Consider the following 23524-nt stretch of genomic DNA (forward strand, 5'->3'; position numbering starts at 1 on the left):
TGGTGGTATTTCATACCTAGGGAGAAATGAAACACACAGCCCAAATAATCTATTCCAAATGGCATATAGAGAAGCATATAACATAGTAGGTAATTTCAGACATTAGACTATCGTAAAATTATTAATCCGTCAGGCGGGGCGGGTCCCGAAGGAAAAGGAAAACGGAAAAGGGAAATGAAAATGAAAAGCGGAGACGTACGTGGGCATAAGGGCTGGACGATTAAAGGGAAAGATATACCGAATCTATAGTTATAATACTTTTGAATCGGAGTTAAATGAAAATTATGATAATTTCACGTGTCTTTTATCCATCAAATATTCGCGTTGTCGCCTTACCAATTGAAAACGTGACCAAAAAATAATATATAAAAGAGAAACTTACCCACACATAATCATGGGGTTCGGGCTGGTTCCCAGTGCAGCTGCTGGCCACTGCACAAGATTAGAGATGAGACTCTTGTGCGTGTGACAGCGGCTATAATGGGTTTCCACATTTCACCTATAACAATTTGGAGAAAAAAAAAAAAACAGGGAAAAAGAAACCAACATCTCTCATCAAAAAAAAGATGAGAACCAAAGGAAAGAAAAGAGAAAAGAAATGCAATTGAAAAATTAACATTGGGATAGAATTTTGAGTTTCGTATTGAGACAAAAAATTAATGCCCATCTTGCAAAAAGAATAAACTTAAATGACGGAATGAGGAAATGATGAATAAACCAAATGAAAGCAAAGGCCTTCCGGCGCGAAAGAGCGGAAGTAAAGTTTCGTATCATACGTGTACAGGAAGTGATGGGGAGGTGGAACCAATCCACCGCCACTACCTCTGCCACCACCACCTGCCGAAGAAGACCTACGCCATCGTCAACGTTATCGTCCCTATAAAATATTATACACCTCAAGTTTTAAACGTACACCCAATATCTATGACATCATCGTATTGGTAGAGCATTTTCGATTACAAGTATATTAAGTATCAATTACCGCAACTTGACCCAACTGGATTTTAGGTATTATAAATATTGTATGCATATATAATATTAGTGTATACCTGAAAGTGGATATGGAATCGATTAGTTTCATACATGGTACAATACAATAACACAAAAGGGAACGTTTAGGAAATTCGAATGAAATTTTTTGCTTTTTACGAGATTCAAATGAAACGAATTAATTATCAAAATACTTTTTTGTTCTTTCGTTCTTGATGTTCTAATTTTCATCACTATTAATTATATTTAATTTTTAGGAATTAAAAAGAAAAGAGAATTATTTTTCTTTTCTCATCGTACATCATGGAAATTTTATTCGTTCTTAAAACTATCATTTATCATACATTTCATTTCGGTATTCGTTAATATAGCGACTTGACTTCAAAATTATTCATCTCTTGCACACCGTCTTATTTTATCTGTATACGTATTGTCAAGCCTCTCTATAAATATTATATGACTAAAATAAATAATCGTGTTATATCAATTATCCGATTATTTTTCTTGTTTTTATTTTTAGTAACATTGTCGTAATAGTCACTGTTACTATTAGTAACATTGTTATCGTTTTCGTTATCGATAAAATTAAATAATTTTTTAACAGATTTGGTACAGAGCATACGTAATTACTTTAATTGAAATTTCTTTTTTTTAACGCTTCTCTTTCAAAATTTTTCTACTTCCCTTGCATTATACCTCCGTTTCTATTCCGTTCAATATAGATATATTAGAAAATTATATGGGACGCGTCAGAATTTAAAAATTTCGTACACTGAACCAAAAGAGCTCTGCGGTTCGCGAGATGCAAGAACATCGATCAAGTTATCGCTCATATATGTTTGAGTAATTTTTGCACGTACGCTGGAAATGCATCTCTGCATTATGACACGTGAATTACACAGCCAGTGTTGAAAGAAGTGATACGAAAAAGGAAAAGGAGAATAAAAAAAAATCATAAATTAAATAATTAGAAAGAAACGCCGATTTCTCTTCCACTTCGATATTCATGAAATTTGTACGTATAGATATTAATTTAACTCAAATATTAAATGTGTTTAATATTTATACAAGGCAAATATCCTATTTACCCTGTTTATGTTTCGATTGAGATAATAACAAAGAACAACAAACAACAAAAAAAAGTACATGGAAACAAACAATTTACGTTACCGTATATGATTCCGATTTGAAGAACAAAACAGATTATGGTAATTGAATACATGTCTACCTATATATGTATCATGAAAAGAAAAAAAAACACGTAAGTTACGTAACAATTACAAAGGTCTATACTGAAACCGAAGTCGCTAAACTTTATCACAATATTTCATTTAAACTTTTTGTGCCTTGGTTTAAATAAACATCATTTGAAGCAATATACTTCGTACGAATATGTGCAGTTATTTCACCCCTCCCTCCCCCCAACCCACCCAAAAATCTTTTTTATAGATAGATCTAACACAACGTGATAATCGTCTCGAAATAATCGAGATTTGTTTAATCAGCAAATAATTGAAATTAAGCAGAGTAAAATAAACTGGTGGCATAATTTGTAGATCGATAATTAAGCCGATTTCTCCGCCCATTTCCCATTTTTGTTTTTAGATTCAAATTCGTAGCATTTAATTTTTTATCAATGATTCTAGCTCTCGATTTCAAAAAAAAAATCCCAGCAACAACTTTTCTACTAGAATTGAGAACTTTCAATGAACAAGTATGTATATTAGATTTAGGTACGTCCCAGAAGAATCACATGTATTTGGAATTTGTTTTTTTTTTCTCTTAGTTTTGGCGAACACCCATGAGTGGTCTTGAGAATTTTAGAAAAATAAATAGACTTTGCGAAACCTTTCATAACAATTTTGGTTTCGTTTGCAACAACCGATCTCAGGGTCTATTTATTTTGCTCGATTTATCCGTCACCGCTATGAAATGTTCTTATATTTCTATAGATCAATATTATTAATTAATACACTTACGGTCGTTGATAAATATCTAGTTGTTCCCAGTCATCTCACGCAGCGTTTGGGTCGATTCGTCAAATAAGAGTAGGCAAAGAATAGCCTGTAGTTTACTCCTCGCAGGCTCAAAGTTCGGATCGAGCGCCAATGAGGATCGATAAAAACTAATCGCCCTTTCAAAGTCACCCTGTGGACACAATTGAATTCGTCGTCGAAAACTAGAAACCGGCTCTTGACCCTCCATTCAATAACTGATGTAGCCTCGGAAAAATCGCAGTGGAGTCTTCTCGTTTCACGAAAGAATGGCTCAAGGAGAGAATTAATTTGAACTTTACTCACCACCGCTGTGTGTAAATTGGCCATGGAGAAGTGGTTTATCACAAATTCGGGTCCTTTCATGAGCGCTAAGTCAGCTATTCGTAGAGCATCCTGGTGGAATCCACGATTGCTGAGAAGTGAAGCTAGTGTGATCAGGGGAACGTCTTGCATTTCATCAGGTGCGTTGATCAGAGCTTGTCGAATACAATCGACTGCTCTACGACTGTGGCCTTCGACTCGCCAATAGAGAGCTGCAGCTGTTGCCAAAGTCCATGAGCGAGCATTCTAGAATTTTGATACGAAGTTCAAAGATATAGAGTGCATAGCGTTGACAACGGATCGAGAGCCTCCAAACTCACTAACTTTGCGTAAGGCAATGGCGATCCTAGCTCCTAGTTCCTCAACGGAACTCTTTTGGTCATCTGCCATAAGCGCCAGCCACTCGGCATTCTCCGACTCTGTCATGTTAGGCAACGCCTTTGACAAAGCATCCAGATTTGCAACGTTAAGTATGTCAGGGTTTCCTCCCTCGCAGATAGGCTGCTGGCGAGGACCGTCTGGTAAGGGTTTGAGATCGTGACTTATGCTGTTGAATAACGGAACACGGAACGAGCGTATAGACAAATGTGATTTTTCAGTGTCAAGCTACCTAAAGGTTGAATCTAATCCTATGATTTTCAATCCCGATTTATTGAGTTGAGCAGTTTCTCAGGTACAATATAATTGAAAAACTCACTCTATATTTCTCGCTGTGATATGATGCCACATTGACTGAAAAGAACACGACGGCGGGTGTCGCATGTCTCTGCATCCCTTTGGACTCAAGGAGAACATGCCTATTATATCATGGATCTGAAGACCGGCTTCGTTGGTCCCTTCTTCGCTCATAGAGACGTAAAAATCGTCGAGGATAGTCACCCCAGGATTTTTAACGTCGTCCCCGCATGATATTCTCATTTGAAATGACTGCAAACATTTAAATTCTGGGCTCTACTTCAATTACATTTCGCTGAAAATATGAAATTAACTTCAACTGATTACGTTCTGATCCGGATTCACCATATTCTCGAGCTCAGATTCGTCTGTACCGCTTTCACCACCGGCTGATTTTAGAGCATCCATCAAATTCAGCTGCTTTCCTGGTTCATTAAGTTTCCTAATACACCTTGCACTTCCTGTGATGTTTGAAACGTGCCCAAAGAACATCGGAGTAAGATAAAAAAGAAAACCATTTCATCGCAATACGAACCTGGTGAATCCGCGGTCGTTCTAGTTGCATAGCATTGTACATGTTTACAATTCTTGCCTTCACTATTACACAGAACGGTCTCACCCTCGCGAAGTTCATGCCTCGGTATTGTTTCAACCGGTAGGTGTGCCGCTCCACATGTTTCTATGCTAATAGGGCCACCGGAGGAATCTGAGTGATATTTTCACAATTAGTTCATTAACTTGTGAATTAAAGATCGACCGCTTACCTGATCTCCCATTATACCATTCTTGGCAGGCTAGTGTTCTCAACATGGTCAGAGCCCTGCCATTGAATGCGTGGAGATCAACTCTCAATGTCTGTTTTAAGTGATGTATGGCACCGGAATTATTGCCTTTGACATGGAGGAGGGATCCATATAAAAAATTGGTAATTGGCTGAGGAAACGTAAGATAACAAGTTCAGAGTCGTATTTAAATTTTCACATATAACGCGTCGACCAGCTCACCTCAATTGGATTGACTTCAAACGCTTCTTTTACAATCTGTAACGCATCATCTATGAGCCCTACTTTTTGACTTATCGATGCAATACTAACTAGTGGAACATCTTTGAATTTGTCAGGAACAGCCGTTAGGGCCAGTTGAAGACAGTCCAACGCATTTCTGGGTTTACCTACTACTCGCCAATGCAGAGAAGCAAGCATAGACAAAACCCAGGGCGCTGCAACTTTCTGTGATAGAAATTAAACTAAGACAAAGATTCATAGCAGAAAAAAAAAATAATCATACGAGGTAAATACAAACTCACGCTTCTGGTAGCCGTGAGAATCCGCTGTCCAATTTCAGCTAATTCGGAATCTTTGACAAGATTTTTAAGAACGTGTGACAGCGATGAATCAGCAAGATTATTCCCAATTGTTGCTTTCAACAATGTAGCTGAAATATATTTCGGATCAAAGCTTTTAGGAGCTTCGCAAGCCGGCGGATACCAAGGGAGAGAATGTTCTTTGCCAGGGTCGATTCCGATTAGTTCATTGACAAATAAATGGGTTCTGAAAATTTGAAAAACAAGAACGAGTTGAGTTGTGTTTTTCCCTGCCCTAAAACTTGCAATGGCTTTAGGAATCCTTACGCATAGCCTTTATTTTCAGGGGGTAGATACGTCGGCACATATTGCTTGGAGTCAGTTAATAGTGGCAAACGACCCTCACAGTCTGAGGATCTGGGCCAACTGTCATCCTCAAAATCTTCGGTAGATTCTTTAATCTCGAAATTGTAATATTTTGGCCGCCCTGTCGGCTCCATGAAGACCGTGAAAAATTCAGGTCCCCTCTCTTTGGGGAATTCCGTTGATTTGCTAGGCCGATCTTTACTTGCTTTGAATACAAACCAGAATTATTGGAGAGCAAGCAGCTACAAAATATAAAAAATTTAGGCCCGATATCGTACCATGTAATGTTCTACATTTGGCCATCTGCTCCTCAATTTTTGTCAACTGATTTTCAACATTTTTTAATAGTTGGAAGCTGACGCTGAGATATATTTGTAGATTGTGTGCAAACATCTGGCTATCAGTGGTCACGTCGCATGTTAATACAGTGTCATCAGGGTTGCGTTGCATACAGGTTTGTCCACGAGTGGTTAAAATTGTTTCCAAAGTTTCCTCCTGTGTATTTCCATTTTGCAATCTACCAAAAGCAGCCTTAGGTGCCTGCTCCCATAGCGCACGTTCTTGGAGCTTTAGCCATTCTTCCTGTTGCCCATGATAGGCATGGAGTTCGGCTAAGGCATCCTGTAATTGCCTGATAAAGTAAATGACAAAAATCACTAAATGTCTCTGTCAGTTTTTGATGTAGAATTTTTTGAACGCCTCTCAGCTTACAGAGGTTGCCACATATGTATGTTTCAAAGCATCAACTCACTGTAGCAACGAAGTCAAAGCAATTTCTAGCTTTTGATGACACAATATAGCATGCTTTGCATGTCTGGCTTGATCCATTGTTGGTGCTAGTCTTAAACAATTGTCATAGCAGGCCACAGATCTGTTGTAATCTCCGAGGGTAGCATAGACATGTCCTAAAGCTAAGTGCTGGTGACTTTGTGTCGGGGCATAGCTTATAGCAGTATGTAAAATGATAGCAGCTTCACTGGAATGTTTTGCAGCATGCAATATTCCACCCGTGGTGAGCAGGGCTATATCACGATATCTCCTAAGAGTTTCAAAAAATTTAGTTGGATGATTACAGACTGTAGTTTCTCAGCTTTCAGGTTTACATTCATACCTAGGAGCTGTTACAATTGCTCTGCGACCGCATTCGAGGGCATTATAAGAATCTCCTCTGACTCTCCAGTATATGGCAGCCAAATTAAAATGTAACCAAGAGGTACTGTTCCTCATCAGACCATAAGCAACTTGATGGCCAAATTTGTTGAGATCTGTACCAGGTGGAAGATGTTTTATTAATCCCTTTTCTTGCTGCTGTGTCAGATTTTTTCTGTTACGCATGGCCTAAGAAAATAGATATCATTGGATGATGAACATTACTACAAAAAGGGGCGCGCTATTGCAATATTGAAATTATTTGAGGCCATACACTCAAGTGTTCAAAAGTGAACATGCTGAAGTCCAATGGAAAGGTTTTTTTACAATCAGGAACCTTTTTCTTTCCATCTTTAGGTACACCATCGAGAAGATAATCTTTTTGCCTGTAAGTGAAGTGTGAAAATCACGTATAATTCTGATGATTTGCTGAGTAATCAAGAGCTCGACATCAACTAAGAATTGGAGTGTGTCCTTACGTGACTCCTTTCCTATAACTCCCATCTGTTGCAACACTAGCATAAAGATCTACATCAGCCAGAGGTTTTCCTGCTAGCAAACAATCAGGATCTGTAGAGTACAATCGTGTTTCAACATCTGTTGCAGATTCTAAGCTCGCACATCTACTTTGGACAGCAGCTTTCTTTGCCACCAATTGCTGATACACAGTATGAACGGCATCTCGCCGGTTTTCCTGCTCTAGAAATTCTAGTAGGTCGTAGGGGCGACGCATTTCGAACACAGAATCCAACTATGTAAAAGAATATTCGACAAGAGAAGAGCATGAGCGAAATGCACATTGATGGTTTATTTTGACTGTCATTAGGTGTTGAGAAATTAGATTTATGTAACGTAGGCGTTTAAATGAAGGACAGTAAAATAATTGTGATATTACAATTGACAGAATTTATTAAAAATGGACGAGATATTCAATTCTCAGACATACCTGCGATTGAATTCTCCCATTTTCCCCAACCACCCAATGCGTGGTGGCAGAAATACCTAAAATAATTTCGAAGATGGCCAAAAACACTTTGCACGATGTCAATTTCATTGTCAATCCACTTGTAGATCAAAGACAATTACATTTCAACAATCTAAATCCACTGGCAACGAACCCCAACCTAATATTTATACCGATTCTTAAAACAAACAACAATGTATTGCTGACTGCTGGAGGGATGTCGTCGTCGTCTGCTGGGACTGGCAGCCTCCGCAGGCGCCAGGCGTCGTGTTGTCTGGACACGCCATTTATATTACATATATCTAGCTTTCTGCCTGGAGCCAATGACAGCTGGTTTTTTCAGCACACCAACGGATTGAGGCAGTTTAAAATATGTGTTCAATTCCCTGGCTTGGTTTGATTAATTATTTTAATCAATTTGGGTTCAAATTAATACCACGAATCAGTTTGCACCCCATCACCACAAAGTGAGAAGCAGGATTTGAAGCAGAGATTGTTGATTGGAGAAATTTTTCATTCATCACTTCACACAAGAGAGAAGTTAGGTTGGTTTTTTACTTCATTCATCGTATACACACCACAGTGCATTTTTGCAATCAGTGTATTTTTTGTTACAATCATAAGAAGTCTGCTATTAAATTTTTTTTTCACTGTCATTATTCACAGCTAGCAAAATATAAAAATCTGAGTACCAAGAATCAAGGAGGTCAGAAGCCACACAACATGAATTTCTCCAGGCAGCCTCTGGCTAGCTACAGGGAATGGAATAACAAAGCTGCTAAAAGTAATCTATTGCCATACAACACCAAATTCCCAATGGTATCTACAGATAAGTAATTGTAATTCAATTTTTTTTTGTACAGAATATCCATTATCCTGTAAAACTCCCAAGACTAGGGATGAGAGACAGAATCTCGAATTAGAGAATGACGCGGCAATGGCAAATAGAGATTTGAGTATTTATGATTTTCGTAACATACGTGCCTGTGATTCCGAAAGTTCCTCAAGTGATTCACAAAATTACAAACTATACCTTTCGGACAGTGTGTCTACTAAGAGTTTTAAGAAATCAGCTTCATATCAGGAGGTAAACAATGATTCGTCACATATTCAACATAAAACTGACCATACTGTGATACTTAGTGACTCACATAGCAGTAGTAATGATAATTCACCGCAAGAAGTCTTGAGAAATAAACCAAGTGACTTTACTCCATTCTATCAAAGTCCAAAAAAAAATTTGGATCGCCCCATTGCTACAATAATTTTAGACTCTTCCGATAGTGAAAATGAGAGCTCACTCAGCAAAGAACAATCCAGAGGTATCAGTTTGCACAGTAATGACGACAGTGTTCTTTACACATTAAAAAATAATCAGCATTCTGCATTTGATCAGTTGAAATCGAGCACCTATAATTCTCGAATAACTGATGATTTATCATCAAGTTCTACTGAAAGTGTTCAAAAAGATCCAGTACCAAGAGATTTTAAAAATAAGGATAAAAAAAATAGTCAGTATGGTAGGAATATGGAAGGACCAACTGCATCAATTACTTCCAACAGCACATATTTTAGTCAATTTCTAAATATTGTTCAAAACAAAGATCGCCAAAATGATTTCCAAGTAATAAGTTCCTCTTCTGACAATGACGAGAGTCCAATTCTCAGAGGTTCAACCAATCAGAAGAGGGGCAATAATAATGGAAAACTTTTTAGTAGTACAAGCAAATTGAGCAATAAAATAGCAACGAATGATAATAGCTCAAGGATAAATACTTCTGGTGAACGTGACTTGGTGGATACTACTTGTAGGTCAAATACAAAATCTATACTTTTGTCAAAAGCCTATGATTCAGTCAAACTAACCAAAAAAGATGCACAGAAGATATTTGTGGCTGGGAAAAATTCAAGTAATCCACGATGGACTCCAAAACTATGTCCAGAATTGGCTATGCTTGAGAGTGAGCCAATATCCAGCTATTCACAAAATAAGGTGACTGATAACAAAAGTAAAGAGATCATTAATGAAACTCCAAGCGACTACGTCCTGTCGCAATCAAGCTCTGATGAAGAAATTATTAGAAAGTCACCCTCAAATTTGAAACCTACTAAAACCCATGTTAGTAGATTTATTGATACCCCTAAACAAGACGAAGCATTCTCAAAATTGTCTGACCGAAAAAAGAACGAAATTTCGCGCTGGCTCGTCAACAATACACCAGGATCTAGTAGCTCCTCTAGCATAATTTCGGAAAGCAATAGAAACAGCAGTTCTGGTAATAGTAGCTTAGAAAGGTTTGAGATGAAATACGAGACTCCAAACAATAGAGGTAAAATATCAAAAGCCACTTCATCTGCAAAAGTAAACACTGTACAAAGTACACTGGATCATTTGATATACAAAGGAAAAACAAGTATCTTTAAGAAGAAGCCCACAGCAGTTGTAGGTCAAGAAAAGACAACAGTCAACCAGTTGAAAATACCTCAGATCTTTGACAGTACCAGTGTTGACAAAACGGTACCAGAAAACAAGAAAGTTATACCAGTCATAACTGAGGTGCAAAAATTGAATATTGAGGATTGCCGGGATATTTTAGATAAACTGTACGGCAATAAATGGAGAAATGAAGCCAATGCTATTTTAACACCACAAAGTGAATTACCAAATAGAAAACAAAGGGTAATCAGGAAGCAAAATAAAACTGAAAGGTTTGTCGTAATTGGTGGTACTAAATATACTGATATCGTCTTTTTTGATGCTTTTGAAACTAACAATCAATATTTTATTTCCAGAAAACCAACGATTGGAAAGTCTTTCAAAAATCACAAAATCGTAATATCTAGCTCTGAGGATGACGAATTTGATGCTTGTAAGTTATGCATCCCAAATATAATTAAACATCACTTCTTAACATCAACTGTTACTCAATTCAAGTTTATATTTCAGTTATCAAAGATATAAGGCCAAATTTCAATTCAACGAAAAAAAAGGTGGGAGCTCAAGAATCACGAGATAGTTTTATTAATGATAATTCGCGCTCAGAAAATAGCAGTGAAAGTTTCTATCATACAGCATTAACGAATCCTAGGGACTCTAAGAACACCCGGGTACATTTGCCTACGCCAATTTCTGCAATGACTCAAAGGTACAGCGGTATTTTGTCTTATAAAATTATACAATTTATTGTTTTTCAAAATTTCATTATAGGGCTATTGAAATCTGTGACTCAGAATCTGAAGATGAAGATGACATTCCTCCGCGAATGCACAAGGATCTAGTTAAAAAACGCCTGTCATTCAGCGAGGATGACAGTGGTTCAAGTACAAGTGAATTCGATCCTGGTGAACTTGTCCTTCCAAAAACAAAGGCTACAAAAGGTGAAAATGCAGAACCAATATAATATCTATGAATTCATTGAAGATTGCAAGCCAACTTCTAATTTTAGCGCCTATCAAAAAACCTCAGCAAAAGTTCGCGTCTGCTACTAGTCTCCTAACAACTAATCAAGGATCAAAAAAACCTAACAAAAAGAGTTTCTTGGCATCTTTATCCCCGAGTGTACCGATCTCTGATTGTCATCCTGAGGCAAAAATATATCGGCAAAATTACAAGAACACGAAAGAGCAGCTGTGCCAGCATCTCTTCAAATTATACAACAAGGAAATTTTTGATGACAAGGTGAAAAGGAATAAGCATAGTTCTTGAGATGAATCTGGAGTTGAACTTATTAATATTTTCAATGGTTTCATATAGCTGCCACACAACATGTCGATAGAATGGAATGTGAGGATGCGAGGAACAGCTGGTTTCTGTTATAACAAAAAATCCGTAAAAGCACTTGGGGGTATAGTAAGGTCTTCCAGAATCGTTCTAGCTACCAAAATATTAGATACTCCGGACAGATTGAGGGACACATTAGTTCACGAAATGTGTCACGCTGCTGCTTGGTTAATCAATAATGTTTCTGATGGTCATGGACCATATTGGAAAGGATGGTGAGTTTTCAAAGATAAGCTGTTTATATTCCTTTATGATATTTCTACATTTTTTATTTTTTCAGGGCTAGCAAAGCAATGAAAGTCTTTCCAGATCTTCCCCCAATAAGAAGATGCCACGATTATCAAATCAAAACTAAATTCACCTACAGATGTGTGAGCTGTGGTTATAGGTAAGTGAAACGTAATCTGAAAATAATCTTTCCAAAAAAACCCTGATCAATTTTGTAACAAGGAAATATTTTCAGCATTGGAAGGCATTCGAAATCGTTAAACGTAGAAACTAAACGTTGCGGTCACTGCTATGGAAAGTTTGAGCTATTGGTGAACAGGACTACAAGATCTGGTACCGCGCAAATAGCTACTCCCGTTCAGGCCAGAACACCCAATGGTTTCGCCCTCTTTGTCAAGGAGAATTATAATACAGTAAAAAAAAATCGTCGCAGCATAAAGCATGGAGAGATCATGAAAATTCTTGGGCAAAAGTTTTCAGCGATTAAAATAAGACAAAAGTCTGGTAATGATCCTGAATAATATTAGTGGAATACGTTCTTTCATAATAATGTACAGATGCAATCAACTCTTAGCGTTATCGATGACAGATGTCATCCATTGCAGGCACTGGAATTGTCTATATTTGAAATGACTTTATTTTCTTATTATATTGACCCACTGACTATACAGAGAAGTGCATTATTTTTTTACTGATGCTATTCTCTGCGTAATACTTATGACCTTAGTTTTGTACAAAACTATGTTCGAGAGAGCAATGACTTGTGAAACAGAACATAATTTACGAATTGTTGGACAGAATTGATTATTTTTATAGTGTCAATAAATTTTTGTAGTATAAAGTGTAAAACCTCGAGCATTATTCACCTGCAATTGGCGTTTTTCGAATTTTGGCGGGTTCGTTCTTTGAGTGCATAATTTACCCGTGATGCACCAGGTGTTTATGTCGCGATGGCGCACGCTCGCAACGGTAGCGCTCTCTAAAAACAGTATAATAAAATATGGCGACGTGCGAGTGGTGTATTTAAACATGTTGTTGCCAGTAGGTGAAAGATTCGACGACCAGTGTTAATTTGTGCCTCAAATGTAGAATGTCAGAACAAAAACGTGTTCCTTTGCAATCCCTTGGCACAACGAAAAAGGAGAAAAAAGGCGAGGAATTCGTACAATCCTACCGTTTTTCCCTCACATTACCAGAGTCTAACGAGCAGGCATGTCCCGAGTTCAACTACCGCGAGCTCCTCAAATCGGCGGAGGTAAGTTATAACATAAAATGGTTACGGACTATCTGGATGTCTGTTTCGCACTTTTTATTCTTAATCATTCGACCCTGTAATACGAAAAAAATTCACGTCTGATAAAGTGTAAATACGTGGTAAAATTGTCTCGCGTGTACGTTTCATGCAAACCGAACGCCGGTCCAGGTCTGATCTATTTCGTCGTCGGTAGTACCTCGGTGCCAGGGTAGAGATAGTCTCCCTCCGTTCGTAATTACGTGCCAGAAGGATTCAAGAGCCTGTCGCCATGTTTGAGAGAAAATTCCGATCGCCTCGCGAGTAGCTAGTAGCAAGTTAATCAGGGCGCTGTCAGGTTGGGGTAGGTTTTCACCCCCTGCGTACCATCCCCTGCTCACGTATGATTTATTTCATTATTACCATAGTGGCTATCGTCGTATTATTTATTTTTTTTTTTATTCTACGCACAAATAACCGTCAAAATTTAACGACCGTTTTCCACGTATCCAAGAGATGATCCCTGAAAGCGGTACCGTTGATTGACAACCTTCGATCAGATGGGCACCGCGTTTCTTTCGACCATTCCCCTCCTCCCCCCGTTCCCCCCGTTGTAAATACCCATGTCCAGATCGCGAAGTGTATAATACACCATGCCCCGCGTTGCGTTCCGCTGCATACCACTTCAATTTTCTCTAGATCGATGACGATGTAAATACAAAACGGTCACGTACACACCACGTCGTCGTCGTGGTGTACTCGTCGTCGTTGTCGTCGTCGTCGTCGTCGTCGTCGTAACGTAGACGTCGTCGTCATCTTTTCGCGTACAGCGTTTGCCGCTGATGATCGCCCTCATTTCCCACCCATATGTATGCATACTTAAAAATGCATGTTACGTACACACCTGCGATAGACCCGCGAAACATATGGATACGCAAAATCATACGCCCGCGATAGCCGATGATACCAAAGAAAGATCATCGACGTCAAACATAACACGTCCCACCTCCCTGCCCCTCCCCTTTTCTCACCTGACAGTTATCGGACTAATTAATAATAAGCTCGCACCGATTCCCTACGATCTCCTCCCCCCCCCCCCACTCCCTTGAAATTAATAACTGAGACCTGATTGCCCTCTGAGTTTTGTTCTTTTTGTTCCAACAGTCATTATTGTATTTCATGTATCATTGAGAATACCTAATGTTTGCAACAGCATTCGACTACCACAACGAGAGCTTACGGCGATAAGTTGAAACGTATGATTAGCGTTATTTCTGATACTCCTAGAGAAAGATGACGATAATAATGATGATAATAATTAGTTGTCATGCTGGTTGAACTGTTGATGAGTCGCAGTAGCGAACCGTGAGATGTTTAGTTTTATGTTTCAATTGAAATTGCATAGAAAATCAACGTTGTTACCTCTACTCTTCTTCCCACGACTTATTTTTAATTTCTTTTATTTTTCATTGCTCCTATACTATTCCCGCCATTCGAAGGGGAGAAAACTACGAAACGCAGAAAGCGAAAGGTGCATTACAGACAGCTGCTGCTGCGGCTGCATGATTTTTCTCTCCTCTCTTCTCTTCCCACAAATTCTATCCTAGCTCTTTTCTTAGCTCAAATCTCTGGATTCTATTCGTTATGCGTCGACCCTAAGCGTCGCGATGCTGTTCAGAGTAGGGGTAGGGGGAACGTAGAGGTGTGAGGTAGAGAAAAGAGAAGGGAAATATGTAAATGTGAATGCAAATATTATTAAATACGTGCAGATAACACTTTTTCGATTTCTTTCTTCGCAAATTTCAACCTCACGTTACGCTAGTCTTATTATTTATTTTTTTTTTTTCTCAATGCCTCGGCATACGAATGCACGTCCCATGTGTGTGGATTATCTGCAACGCGTTTGAATAAAATTTTTGCTCGATTATTGACAAACTTTTATTTTTTGTTATTTATTCATATTTTTCTCGATGCATAAGATTGTGAACTCTTGACCTCATCCCATTCGATATTTCATCCCCCGATATTATTTTATTCAAAGAATTGGTCAGCGTTCGGATCCGCCGAGTATCAGGAGAACAGAATACAGTAGAGAGAGGGGAGAACAAGACATTCGTGTGTAAGAGAGAGACAGACTGTTGCGACTTCACGATACCTACGTTCCTACTGTACACGTCGTATGATACGATCCTGATAGGTTTCAACATTTTGCACACCCTTTAAACCGACCGATTAATAAAAAGATACGCGTTTCCTCGGTGTACGCGTACTTATTGTTTGTACATTTTTCAGAAAAAACGAAAAAAGGAAAATAAAAAAGGTGATGAAAACAATGTTGTCAATGGGCTGGACCCACACGACGATGATGATGACGACAAATTTCGGGAGATGGCTAAAAGATTCGAAGCTAAATATGTAAGATACTTTTAATCAAAATGAATTCTCGAAATTCTAATCTAAAATTGATGCGAATTTCAACGACCGACTATTTTCAGGGGACTGGAACAGCCGGAAGAAAAAAACACAACAAATACGACGATTACGTTGACCTCGGAGCTGGGTACGATGAGACAGATTCATTCATCGACAATACGGATGCCGTTAGTTTATTTTCATTGGTTTTTAATGTTTACATTTCGTGTGATAATATACCGATACATTTTTCCGTTTTCCCTTTTGCTTATTAGTACGATGAAATTGTACCCGAAGAGATGACGACGGTGCGAGGAGGATTTTACATAAATTCTGGGGCCCTGGAGTTTAAAACTTCCGAGGGAAATCCTGTGATCGGCAATCACAATAATAACAATAACAATGAAGATGAGAGTAGCGAAAGTAGCGAGGAAGAACTCGAAGAGGAGGGCAGCCCCAAGCAATCGAAAAAAAGAGCTCTCAGTACATCGGAGGAAGAAGAATTGGAGGAAAATGTGACAGAATACCCGCTCAAAGTAAGATACTGGCGCCAAAAGTACCGCTGATAAAACGAAAATTGTTCTTCTCTCAAAGAAATATTTATTTCAGAAACCTAAAATGGATGACAACGGCGAAAAAAATTCTAGCAACGACGGGGCCCTGAAGAAAAAGAAGAAACAAGAGCTTTCCATCTTAAATAGGCAAAAAAATACGATCGTTCGGGACTTACTTAGAGTAAAACGGGAGGTACGAGAGGCTGATTTACCTGCAGGTATATCTAAATTCGAATCCTGTTACGGCGTCAAAATTTGGTCTAGGTAGCTTTAGAAGTTTTTTTTTTTGATTCATTGCTAGGCCTCGTTTTTTAATATATCTCTGCTTTTCAGAAGATCTAGAGGATAGGAAGAAAGCCGAGAAAAGTGAACTCACGAAGCCTAAATCTAACTCGGAAAAAAAATTTGATATCAAAAGATTCGAAAAAAAAGCTTCGAGTAATGGGATGGAGGTGAAGTCAAAGTCCGAAACGAAAAAAATTGCTTTTTACGACGACACTATAGAGAGCGTAGTGAACGCGGCGCGAGTCGAAGACCAATCTAGTTCAGACACTATGGATTCTGGCAAATCTCGTAGTATAGTCTGTTCAAATTCTGACTGCGACGATGCGATGGATAAGGAAGAAAGTCCGTTACCCGATGCACTGAGAGAAGATATGAGAGAAATTATTAACAAACTGAAAGCTCACGCCGAAACTACCAAGGAGGGGAAAACAAAATTCTTCAACGGTCCGGTTATTTCTTATCTTCTCAGGTGAGTCGCAAAAAGATCCAAAGTCGTCGGTTTTTTCTATCTCAAATTCACCGTTCGTCATCGATTCTAACTTCGCCCGCCGTTTTCTCGAATTTATTTTTCAGCTTGGAAAAAGCACTTCGAATAAAATATCCGGCCAGCGTAAGACTCCAAACTTACGACCACCTGGTACATTATTTACCGTGCAGTAAACCGACTCTTCTCAACAGAGCGAAAAAGATTTACCTCCAAGACGTTGAAGATAGAGTTAAGACCCCGCTTGAGAGGTGAGTGTATTTTTCAGAACCATAGATCATGAAATTTTACCGCGTTTTCAACTTCCCTTAATTTAATTTATTTCAAAGGTTAAAAGCGGCGATAGACAAAATCATGCCGTCCGTAATGGTCAAGTATACGAGGGACTGCCACAGAGTTGCCGACGACAAGTGAGTATTCTAAACTGTTCTCACGTTTTCGCGGATAAATTTATTATGTCTCCGACCTCCTAGTATACTCTATTAAAAGACATGTACTGTGACCTATAATACCTTTTGTTTTGTTTTTAAATTTCCTAGCCCACAGTTGTACTGGGAGATTTATCGGTACTGTTGGTAAGGTGCCCCTATAAGCAACCACATATTTTCTTGCCTCATTCTATTCTTCCTGCTCTATTCACGCTTGCAAGCTGCTGTCTTACTCCCTTTAGAATATTTAGACAATAGGATAGCGCTGAATGGCTGACGAAAATTATTCTCGATAACGCAAATTTTGGGGCATAAAAAATTCTGATCCATAAAAACTTCTGCGATCATTTTTTACTCGAAGAGGTCTTAGACAATCAAATTGTTTTACGTATAGATCGCGATGGCAAAAAAAATAGATAAATTCAAAAAGGTTCGGGGCTTTTATCATCAGTATCTACTGTCCGTTCATCAATTTTATGTTCAACTTCGTGTTATCATTTTATCGTAATGTGAAGGAATATTGTTGAGTTTGAACAATCTTGTTTTATCATCTCAGTGTATTCAGGTCTGGTGAATAATTGGGTCATTAATATTGGAAATCTACTGTTTCAGGGGTATCGAGGGTTCTCCGACAGATCCTGATAGCAGCGACGCGGATGACAGCGGTAACAAGTCGTCTGAAAAATCTAAGATTCCTCAGCGACGGTTTCCATGGACCGACGAAACAAAGTGAGTTTAAAATTGATTTCTATAATTACTTCGTAATGCGAAGATTGAATATTCTGTGATATTTACTGACAATAATTTTCACTCAGAAAACTAGTGGCTGAAATCGCATCTGCACGTCGAGAATACTTCGAAATATTAAAACCACGAAAAGAAACCGTTGAAACTTTTGTATCTACGTTTATGGACGCTAAAGTTCGACCCCTATGGCCACCCGGATGGATTAGACTACAAACGTTACTCAAGTACGCCAATCCTCAACTGCAGTGAGTATATTTAATTATCTTAATCACTCTGAAAATTATCTAATTAGAAATCACAAGTAAAATCCTATCACCCTTTCAAACCGTTTTGGACGTCTGATATTCTTCTACTCATTTACTATCTCATCTTAATGGCTTTCGACTCGCACGCTTCATTATCGATTAGCACCCTCAACTTTTCCGTCATTCTGTGTTCTAGGAACGGTGATTAAAAAGGCTTAGTGTTACTGTAACCCCTTCCTGGATTTTTCCAACTAATGGACTTACATAATTTTAGTTATTTATAATGGATATTTGTTTTGTGGAATTGAAATTGGCAAATTTTCGTCGTAAATTATTATTTTTTATTTCTTTTTCGCTATTACTGTAAATATGTATATAATATCACAGCAGCTGTGTTGCCGGAGTACCGAATTTTTGTGTTCTAAATATTTATTAAACTTTTTCAATTGGGTTAGCTTCTTTTTTATTTGCTGCCTCTTCTCCTAGCTTCCTACAATTAAGATGTTAGCACGCATGATGGTATTTCTGATTTTAGAGGGAAGAGGAAATTAAAAAAGCTAAAAGATGGATCAGCGACACCAGGAATCAGTGCGGTAGTGATGGGATCGAGTGTTCAGAGTTCGAATGTGAAAATGGATTCTAATATCGTGAATAACGACGAGAGAGTTAGAACTGAGACAAGTTCAATTAAGGAAAATTCAGTGATGAATTATTCGACGAGTAATAAATCGAACGAGGTCAACGCGGTTCAAGGCTCGCATTCGGATAAGAAATCAGTGTCAAAATCAAAAGAAACTAAAACTCAGGAGATTCTGGCATCGAGTCAGTATAACTCGACGTCTGGTACGACCACGAATTCGGGAGTATCGAAAATATCGGTTGTTCCTACCGCCAACCTTATGCCCAACAAATCAAAAGCTGACAAATTCAATCCAATGGATCTTACGAGTAGCTCGCTCTCTATAACGCCTGTAAATGACTACCACAAATCTGGGAAGCTCGGAGAATCGAAAGAATTGAAAAAGGAAGATACGATTTCCATCACGGCTTGCGCCGAGGGTGGCCAAGACGGAGTTACTACCGTTTCGCAATCTGGAAATACTTCCAGCAACCAAACGCTCGGGATTTACATGCCATCGCTGAATCAAGAAGCTTCGGTAATTTCATCGATTCCAAAACCAGTTTCATTGAAACATAGAATATTGCAAGAATCTTTGGACGTTAGACAGGAGGAGAAGGTAGGGACCGAACACGTCCCTAGTACCGACTCGCATAAGACTGATAGAAAAGAAAGGAAGGAAAAACGCGCTGAAAGCAGCAGGCACAAGTCGCACCACGATAGTAAAAAGCGAAGAAAAGAGCACAAATCACACGAGCACGCGGACTCTCATAAAGTCGAGACCACCTTACCGGCGATCCAATCGTCTATATCAAAGGAGGACCAGGACGAAACTGTGGCAGCAACTAATTTCTTGAGTCAAATTGAGCCAAGCGTCTTAGACGAGCCAACGGGAAATATGATAACGCCAAGTGAACAAGAAAATGACGTGCAAAAGGTCATGCGCGCGTTAAAGGAACTGGAAGAGCTCCAAGAAATGAAATATTCTCCATGTCATTCACCCGTCAGTGTCATTCAAAAACCTAGCAAGTCTTCTACGAATACGCAATACGTTAATTACCAAGACGATTACCAGCACCTGTATCATAAAAAGGACGACAAAATAAGGACGCAGAAGAAAGAGGATAATCAGTGGTAAGACAGGCTAGTTGACAGATTCGAGGCTAGCATTGTGCGTTCCAAAGTTAAATTCTTTCCGGATAATGTCAGACTTCGAAGAAATTGAATTTCGTCCCATTTTAGCCCGATTTCAATTGAGTAGCATAATATGTATATCCCTGTATTCGAATAGCGTTGAATTGTCTGCAGAAAAATGGCCTCGCTAAAACGAACAATATAAAAATTTATTACCCGACAATACGACGCCACGTGGTAATTTTAATCCAACTACGGTCTCGTTGATTACTCCCGATTTTATGAATATATTCTACTAACAGAATGGAATTATATTGCATAGGTCGTACAGATGAACGATAAAAAGAGTAAAGTTTAAAACTGTGAACCAATGTGATTCAGAAGCATGTAGCTTCGTGATCGATCGGATATTTTGTTACATTCACGGAATGATGATATTTCAAATTTTAGGCTTCCTATATTGCAGAATATTTTTCAATCACACGTCCAATTAGGTAACTAATGGGTATGGTCTTATTAACTTGACAATGGTTTCATTAACAAATCTTCTGCGCCAAGTACAAGGTTGTTAAATCAATTAAATATGTTTAAATTATCCATGTAAAGGTTTTCTGGAGGTTGTGAACTCGGTTTATATTTTAAATGTGTTTTTAGATCTTTTCATTCCATATTACTGTATTATTAGCTTATCATAAGCGAAAGGAGACGAGTGTAGAAAAAAAAAATTACATGGGGCTATGAGAAGTGATCTACCGGTAGTCTTATCGTATACCTGGATTGAAACACATTTTTAATTTCATTACAGTGGCAGTTTGCCACGTGCCTAATTATTATTTTAATCACACGTCCTATAGGGTCGCAGAATATATTTTGTCAAGGTAAATTTTTAAGTATTTTGAATCGCCAAAACAGTGTATATAAATTTATTATCTATGTAGTGTAGTAACAATCGAGCGTGTACAGTGAATTTAAATTATATAAACGATGATATCTGAAAACTTTTGTACATAAATTAGTAACTAATGTAAAGTAGGGTGGTCGGAAACATAAAGATGATTGTTAGCAGCCAAGCTTCCATTGCATTTTCATCGAACTAACATGCTGCATTTAAATCCGGAATGCACACGAAAGAAAAAAACGACTTTCCAAACTTACTTCATTTACATCCGATGTAACAATGATTTTTAAATTTTCCAGAATTCAGAAATGAATTTTTTACAATACTTTTGTCGTTGCACAGTGTTATTTATTATTTTCCAAGTCCTAATTTTATCTAATATTTACTGTCTTTTATGTATTTTTCAGTGCACCATTTACAATGCAGTGATTAATTTACATCACGAATCTGTGATGGCTTGATTTGATCTTTGGACAATTTTTCATATCATAACGATGATATCTTTTTGTTTTTAAAACTCCGAAGCATGTGTGCTAATTTTTTATAAGGTATATTTTGGCCACCCTGCCACTTTGCTGCCCAGTTGAGAATGTATCGAGTGTTCCTAGCGATGTGTATGAGCCAAATTAGTTCTTTTTATTAAACGAACAACATTGTTTGCAAATATCTCTTTATCTTACCACTAATTTCTGATTAAATTATTTAGCGATGCATAATTAAACTACCTATTATCAATGAGATGAACCGAAGGCGGGAGCTGTTAGATAGTTATAATATCACTGGATAAAATAAGTCATCAGAGTTAACGTCACATAATATTGTCAAAATAACAGAGGAATCGGTGACTAATTTTTTTAGCAACCGAGGAAATTCCTGCCAACAAATTTTTGTAAGTAATGCTATAGAAAGAGTGAAAGGGAGAGGAGCCAGAGTCTAGCCAGATGTAACGCAACATAAATTCTGCATATTTTTGGAACGCATAAGGCTGATATAGGTAGTTATAACAAAAATGTAAAATAGAATGGAAGCAACAAAAAATTACAATACTACATTATAAATAATAACATATTGCGCGACGTTAAAATGCCTACGACAAAACGAGAACGTCTCTGTATCAAGAATATTTCGCTAAGATGACTTAAAATATAAGTTTTGAGTATTTTTCACAATATCCATGCTATACCTCCCCCCCAATCCCCCCTCGTCAATGGAAAAGATTTCAATTTAATCATGGAAGACTCGTTTTAATTACCTAGAAAAAATTTTCGCTGATGGGTCCCTAAGTGTTCGAATAAAAAATATCAAATTTGCATTTGAACCGCGAAAATCAACGACGAATCGGAGTGCACAAAAAACAATTGAAGTACCAAGCTGACGCAGCGATTATGAGGGCATTGAAAACGGACGAGAAAAGGGTGAAAAATTCAATTTTTCCCTTCTCGAGAAAGGATTCACCTTCACCTTCACCTGCCTATCGCTCATATTTATCGAAGAAAGTAATTTACTACCGATAAAACGAGCGTTCATAAATGTATGCAGGCGTGCCAAAACATGGCTTGGTGAGCCGCGCGAGAATTCATTCGAGAGAATTCCAACAATTGTTCGTACAGCGAGCCGAACATTACGCGGTGTAAAATAATGCGTCGTAGAAGAATGAAATGAATTATAATTAGAACTTACCTTTTTTCAGGAAACTCGCGAATAGCTCGCCCCGCATATCCTAGTTAAGTGCGCATCAAGTAATCCAATTCGAATCAAACACAAAGATGGCTATTCCACTAGCAACAGGTCAAAACTTAACTTTGATTCACGGTAACACCACTTTTTAATTTCACTTTTTTTAGGGCACCCGTTGCATCCGGATTAAGCATAATTGTTTGGTTATCGATCACTGGATCACTATTGCACATTTCTGCACTCCAAGCAACGAAATTTAGGCAAATTAACCCGAGACAGACGGACGAAACGAACGGTTCAAAATCCGGCGATCAACTACTCCTTGGCGCCGAGTGCACCATGGCTGAGCGGCCTATCGCAAAATGGCGTCGCAAAATGGCGGATGGCGCTCGAATCAAAGCGGGCTCGAATCAGATGCAAACTACATGGCTTTATTATGGCTTTTATTTATTCGCTAAGTTTTGCAGCACTAATTCCCGATTTTTTTACAGCAGACTCTATCGAAACATTTCGGATTGAGAAAAAGCGTTGTCAGATGTGTGAATAATCCTGGAATTAAAAATTTACTTACAATTTACGTAGGCATGCACTCCAGTGGGTACCTGTGCAACAATACAGATTTGATTGTTCGTTTATCAATCACACCACACCATGTATACTAGAATAACAAATTGCAATGAAATGGAATACTATAGTTCACGTAAAAGTTGATTTTAGAAATGTGCTCTGAATTGATGCACTGACCGACACACGCGGGTAATTTTACTAAACTAAATATGCAGTAACGAACCTGTTTTGTTTTTTAGATTGTTAACTGCGATTCCAAGGGTAGATGGCGACAGTGGTTGGAGGGAGTAAGAAATTCAAAAAACTACCCCAAGTTGAGGAGAGTCCAGAATTTAAATCCTGAAAAGAATCATCGGTTTTTTTCATTATATTTTTATTTTCTGTATTTTTACATATTCAGTTACATTTTTCCCGAATCTATCAGGTTCACACAAAATATTCGCACGTACATATTCCATTCGATGAAGAT

General features: G+C 38.1%; 3 protein-coding genes across 8 annotated transcripts; 2 read left to right on the forward strand and 1 right to left on the reverse strand.

The window, feature by feature from the left end:
- Positions 1-742: 742 nt before the first annotated feature.
- Positions 743-8001, reverse strand: LOC105689261 (tetratricopeptide repeat protein 17). Of its 3 annotated transcripts, XM_048658445.1 has the most exons (17): positions 7748-7997; positions 7281-7552; positions 7076-7187; positions 6764-6990; positions 6404-6691; positions 5931-6283; positions 5614-5857; positions 5290-5533; positions 4988-5212; positions 4748-4916; positions 4519-4689; positions 4311-4444; positions 4006-4235; positions 3633-3855; positions 3291-3554; positions 2970-3138; positions 743-877 (listed from the first exon to the last, which is right to left on the reverse strand). In XM_048658445.1, exons 1-16 carry the CDS (start codon positions 7853-7855, stop codon positions 2986-2988), a joined length of 3417 nt encoding a protein of 1138 aa, XP_048514402.1. In that variant the 5' UTR covers positions 7856-7997; the 3' UTR covers positions 743-877; positions 2970-2985. The 3 variants fall into 3 exon arrangements, with proteins under 3 accessions (XP_048514402.1, XP_012261592.2, XP_048514403.1); XM_012406169.3 differs by lacking the exon at positions 743-877 and having other exon boundaries at positions 1271-3138; XM_048658446.1 differs by lacking the exons at positions 743-877; positions 2970-3138; positions 3291-3554 and having other exon boundaries at positions 3649-3826; positions 7748-8001.
- A 169-nt stretch (positions 8002-8170) lies between these two features.
- LOC105689205 (serine-rich adhesin for platelets-like) lies at positions 8171-12612 on the forward strand. 2 transcript variants are annotated; one of them, XM_012406055.3, is made up of 10 exons: positions 8171-8310; positions 8432-8549; positions 8629-10474; positions 10559-10635; positions 10713-10911; positions 10974-11143; positions 11212-11444; positions 11520-11761; positions 11827-11934; positions 12010-12609. In XM_012406055.3, the coding sequence occupies exons 2-10, from the start codon at positions 8489-8491 to the stop codon at positions 12293-12295; spliced, it is 3222 nt and encodes a 1073-aa protein (XP_012261478.2). In that variant the 5' UTR covers positions 8171-8310; positions 8432-8488; the 3' UTR covers positions 12296-12609. The 2 variants fall into 2 exon arrangements, with proteins under 2 accessions (XP_012261478.2, XP_048514404.1); XM_048658447.1 differs by having other exon boundaries at positions 8629-10635; positions 12010-12612.
- A 165-nt stretch (positions 12613-12777) lies between these two features.
- On the forward strand, positions 12778-21980 carry LOC105689258 (ubinuclein-1). 3 transcript variants are annotated; one of them, XM_012406162.3, is made up of 11 exons: positions 12778-13029; positions 15298-15420; positions 15501-15605; positions 15693-15953; positions 16027-16189; positions 16305-16725; positions 16830-16991; positions 17070-17150; positions 17781-17897; positions 17984-18160; positions 18696-21980. In XM_012406162.3, exons 1-11 carry the CDS (start codon positions 12865-12867, stop codon positions 19915-19917), a joined length of 2997 nt encoding a protein of 998 aa, XP_012261585.2. In that variant the 5' UTR covers positions 12778-12864; the 3' UTR covers positions 19918-21980. The 3 variants fall into 3 exon arrangements, with proteins under 3 accessions (XP_012261585.2, XP_012261586.2, XP_048514405.1); XM_012406163.3 differs by having other exon boundaries at positions 16308-16725; XM_048658448.1 differs by having other exon boundaries at positions 12915-13033.
- Positions 21981-23524: the final 1544 nt, after the last annotated feature.

This window comes from Athalia rosae, chromosome 7 (assembly GCF_917208135.1).
Source record: "Athalia rosae chromosome 7, iyAthRosa1.1, whole genome shotgun sequence".
Taxonomy (NCBI): Eukaryota; Metazoa; Arthropoda; class Insecta; order Hymenoptera; family Athaliidae; genus Athalia; species Athalia rosae.

Coding starts and splice junctions, on each gene's coding strand:
- LOC105689205 (XM_048658447.1), top strand. CDS start 8,489: ATGAATTTCTCCAGGCAGCCTCTGGCTAGCTACAGGGAATGGAATAAC. Junction 11,144..11,211: donor AAAAACAAAGGCTACAAAAG/GTGAAAATGCAG, acceptor TTCTAATTTTAG/CGCCTATCAAAAAACCTCAG. Junction 11,935..12,009: donor TGTGTGAGCTGTGGTTATAG/GTAAGTGAAACG, acceptor AAATATTTTCAG/CATTGGAAGGCATTCGAAAT.
- LOC105689258 (XM_012406162.3), top strand. CDS start 12,865: ATGTCAGAACAAAAACGTGTTCCTTTGCAATCCCTTGGCACAACGAAA. Junction 16,190..16,304: donor AGAGGCTGATTTACCTGCAG/GTATATCTAAAT, acceptor TCTGCTTTTCAG/AAGATCTAGAGGATAGGAAG. Junction 17,898..17,983: donor CCATGGACCGACGAAACAAA/GTGAGTTTAAAA, acceptor ATTTTCACTCAG/AAAACTAGTGGCTGAAATCG.
- LOC105689261 (XM_048658445.1), bottom strand. CDS start 7,855: ATGAAATTGACATCGTGCAAAGTGTTTTTGGCCATCTTCGAAATTATT. Junction 5,534..5,613: donor CCTGAAAATAAAGGCTATGC/GTAAGGATTCCT, acceptor TCAAATTTTCAG/AACCCATTTATTTGTCAATG. Junction 5,213..5,289: donor TTCTCACGGCTACCAGAAGC/GTGAGTTTGTAT, acceptor TTTCTATCACAG/AAAGTTGCAGCGCCCTGGGT.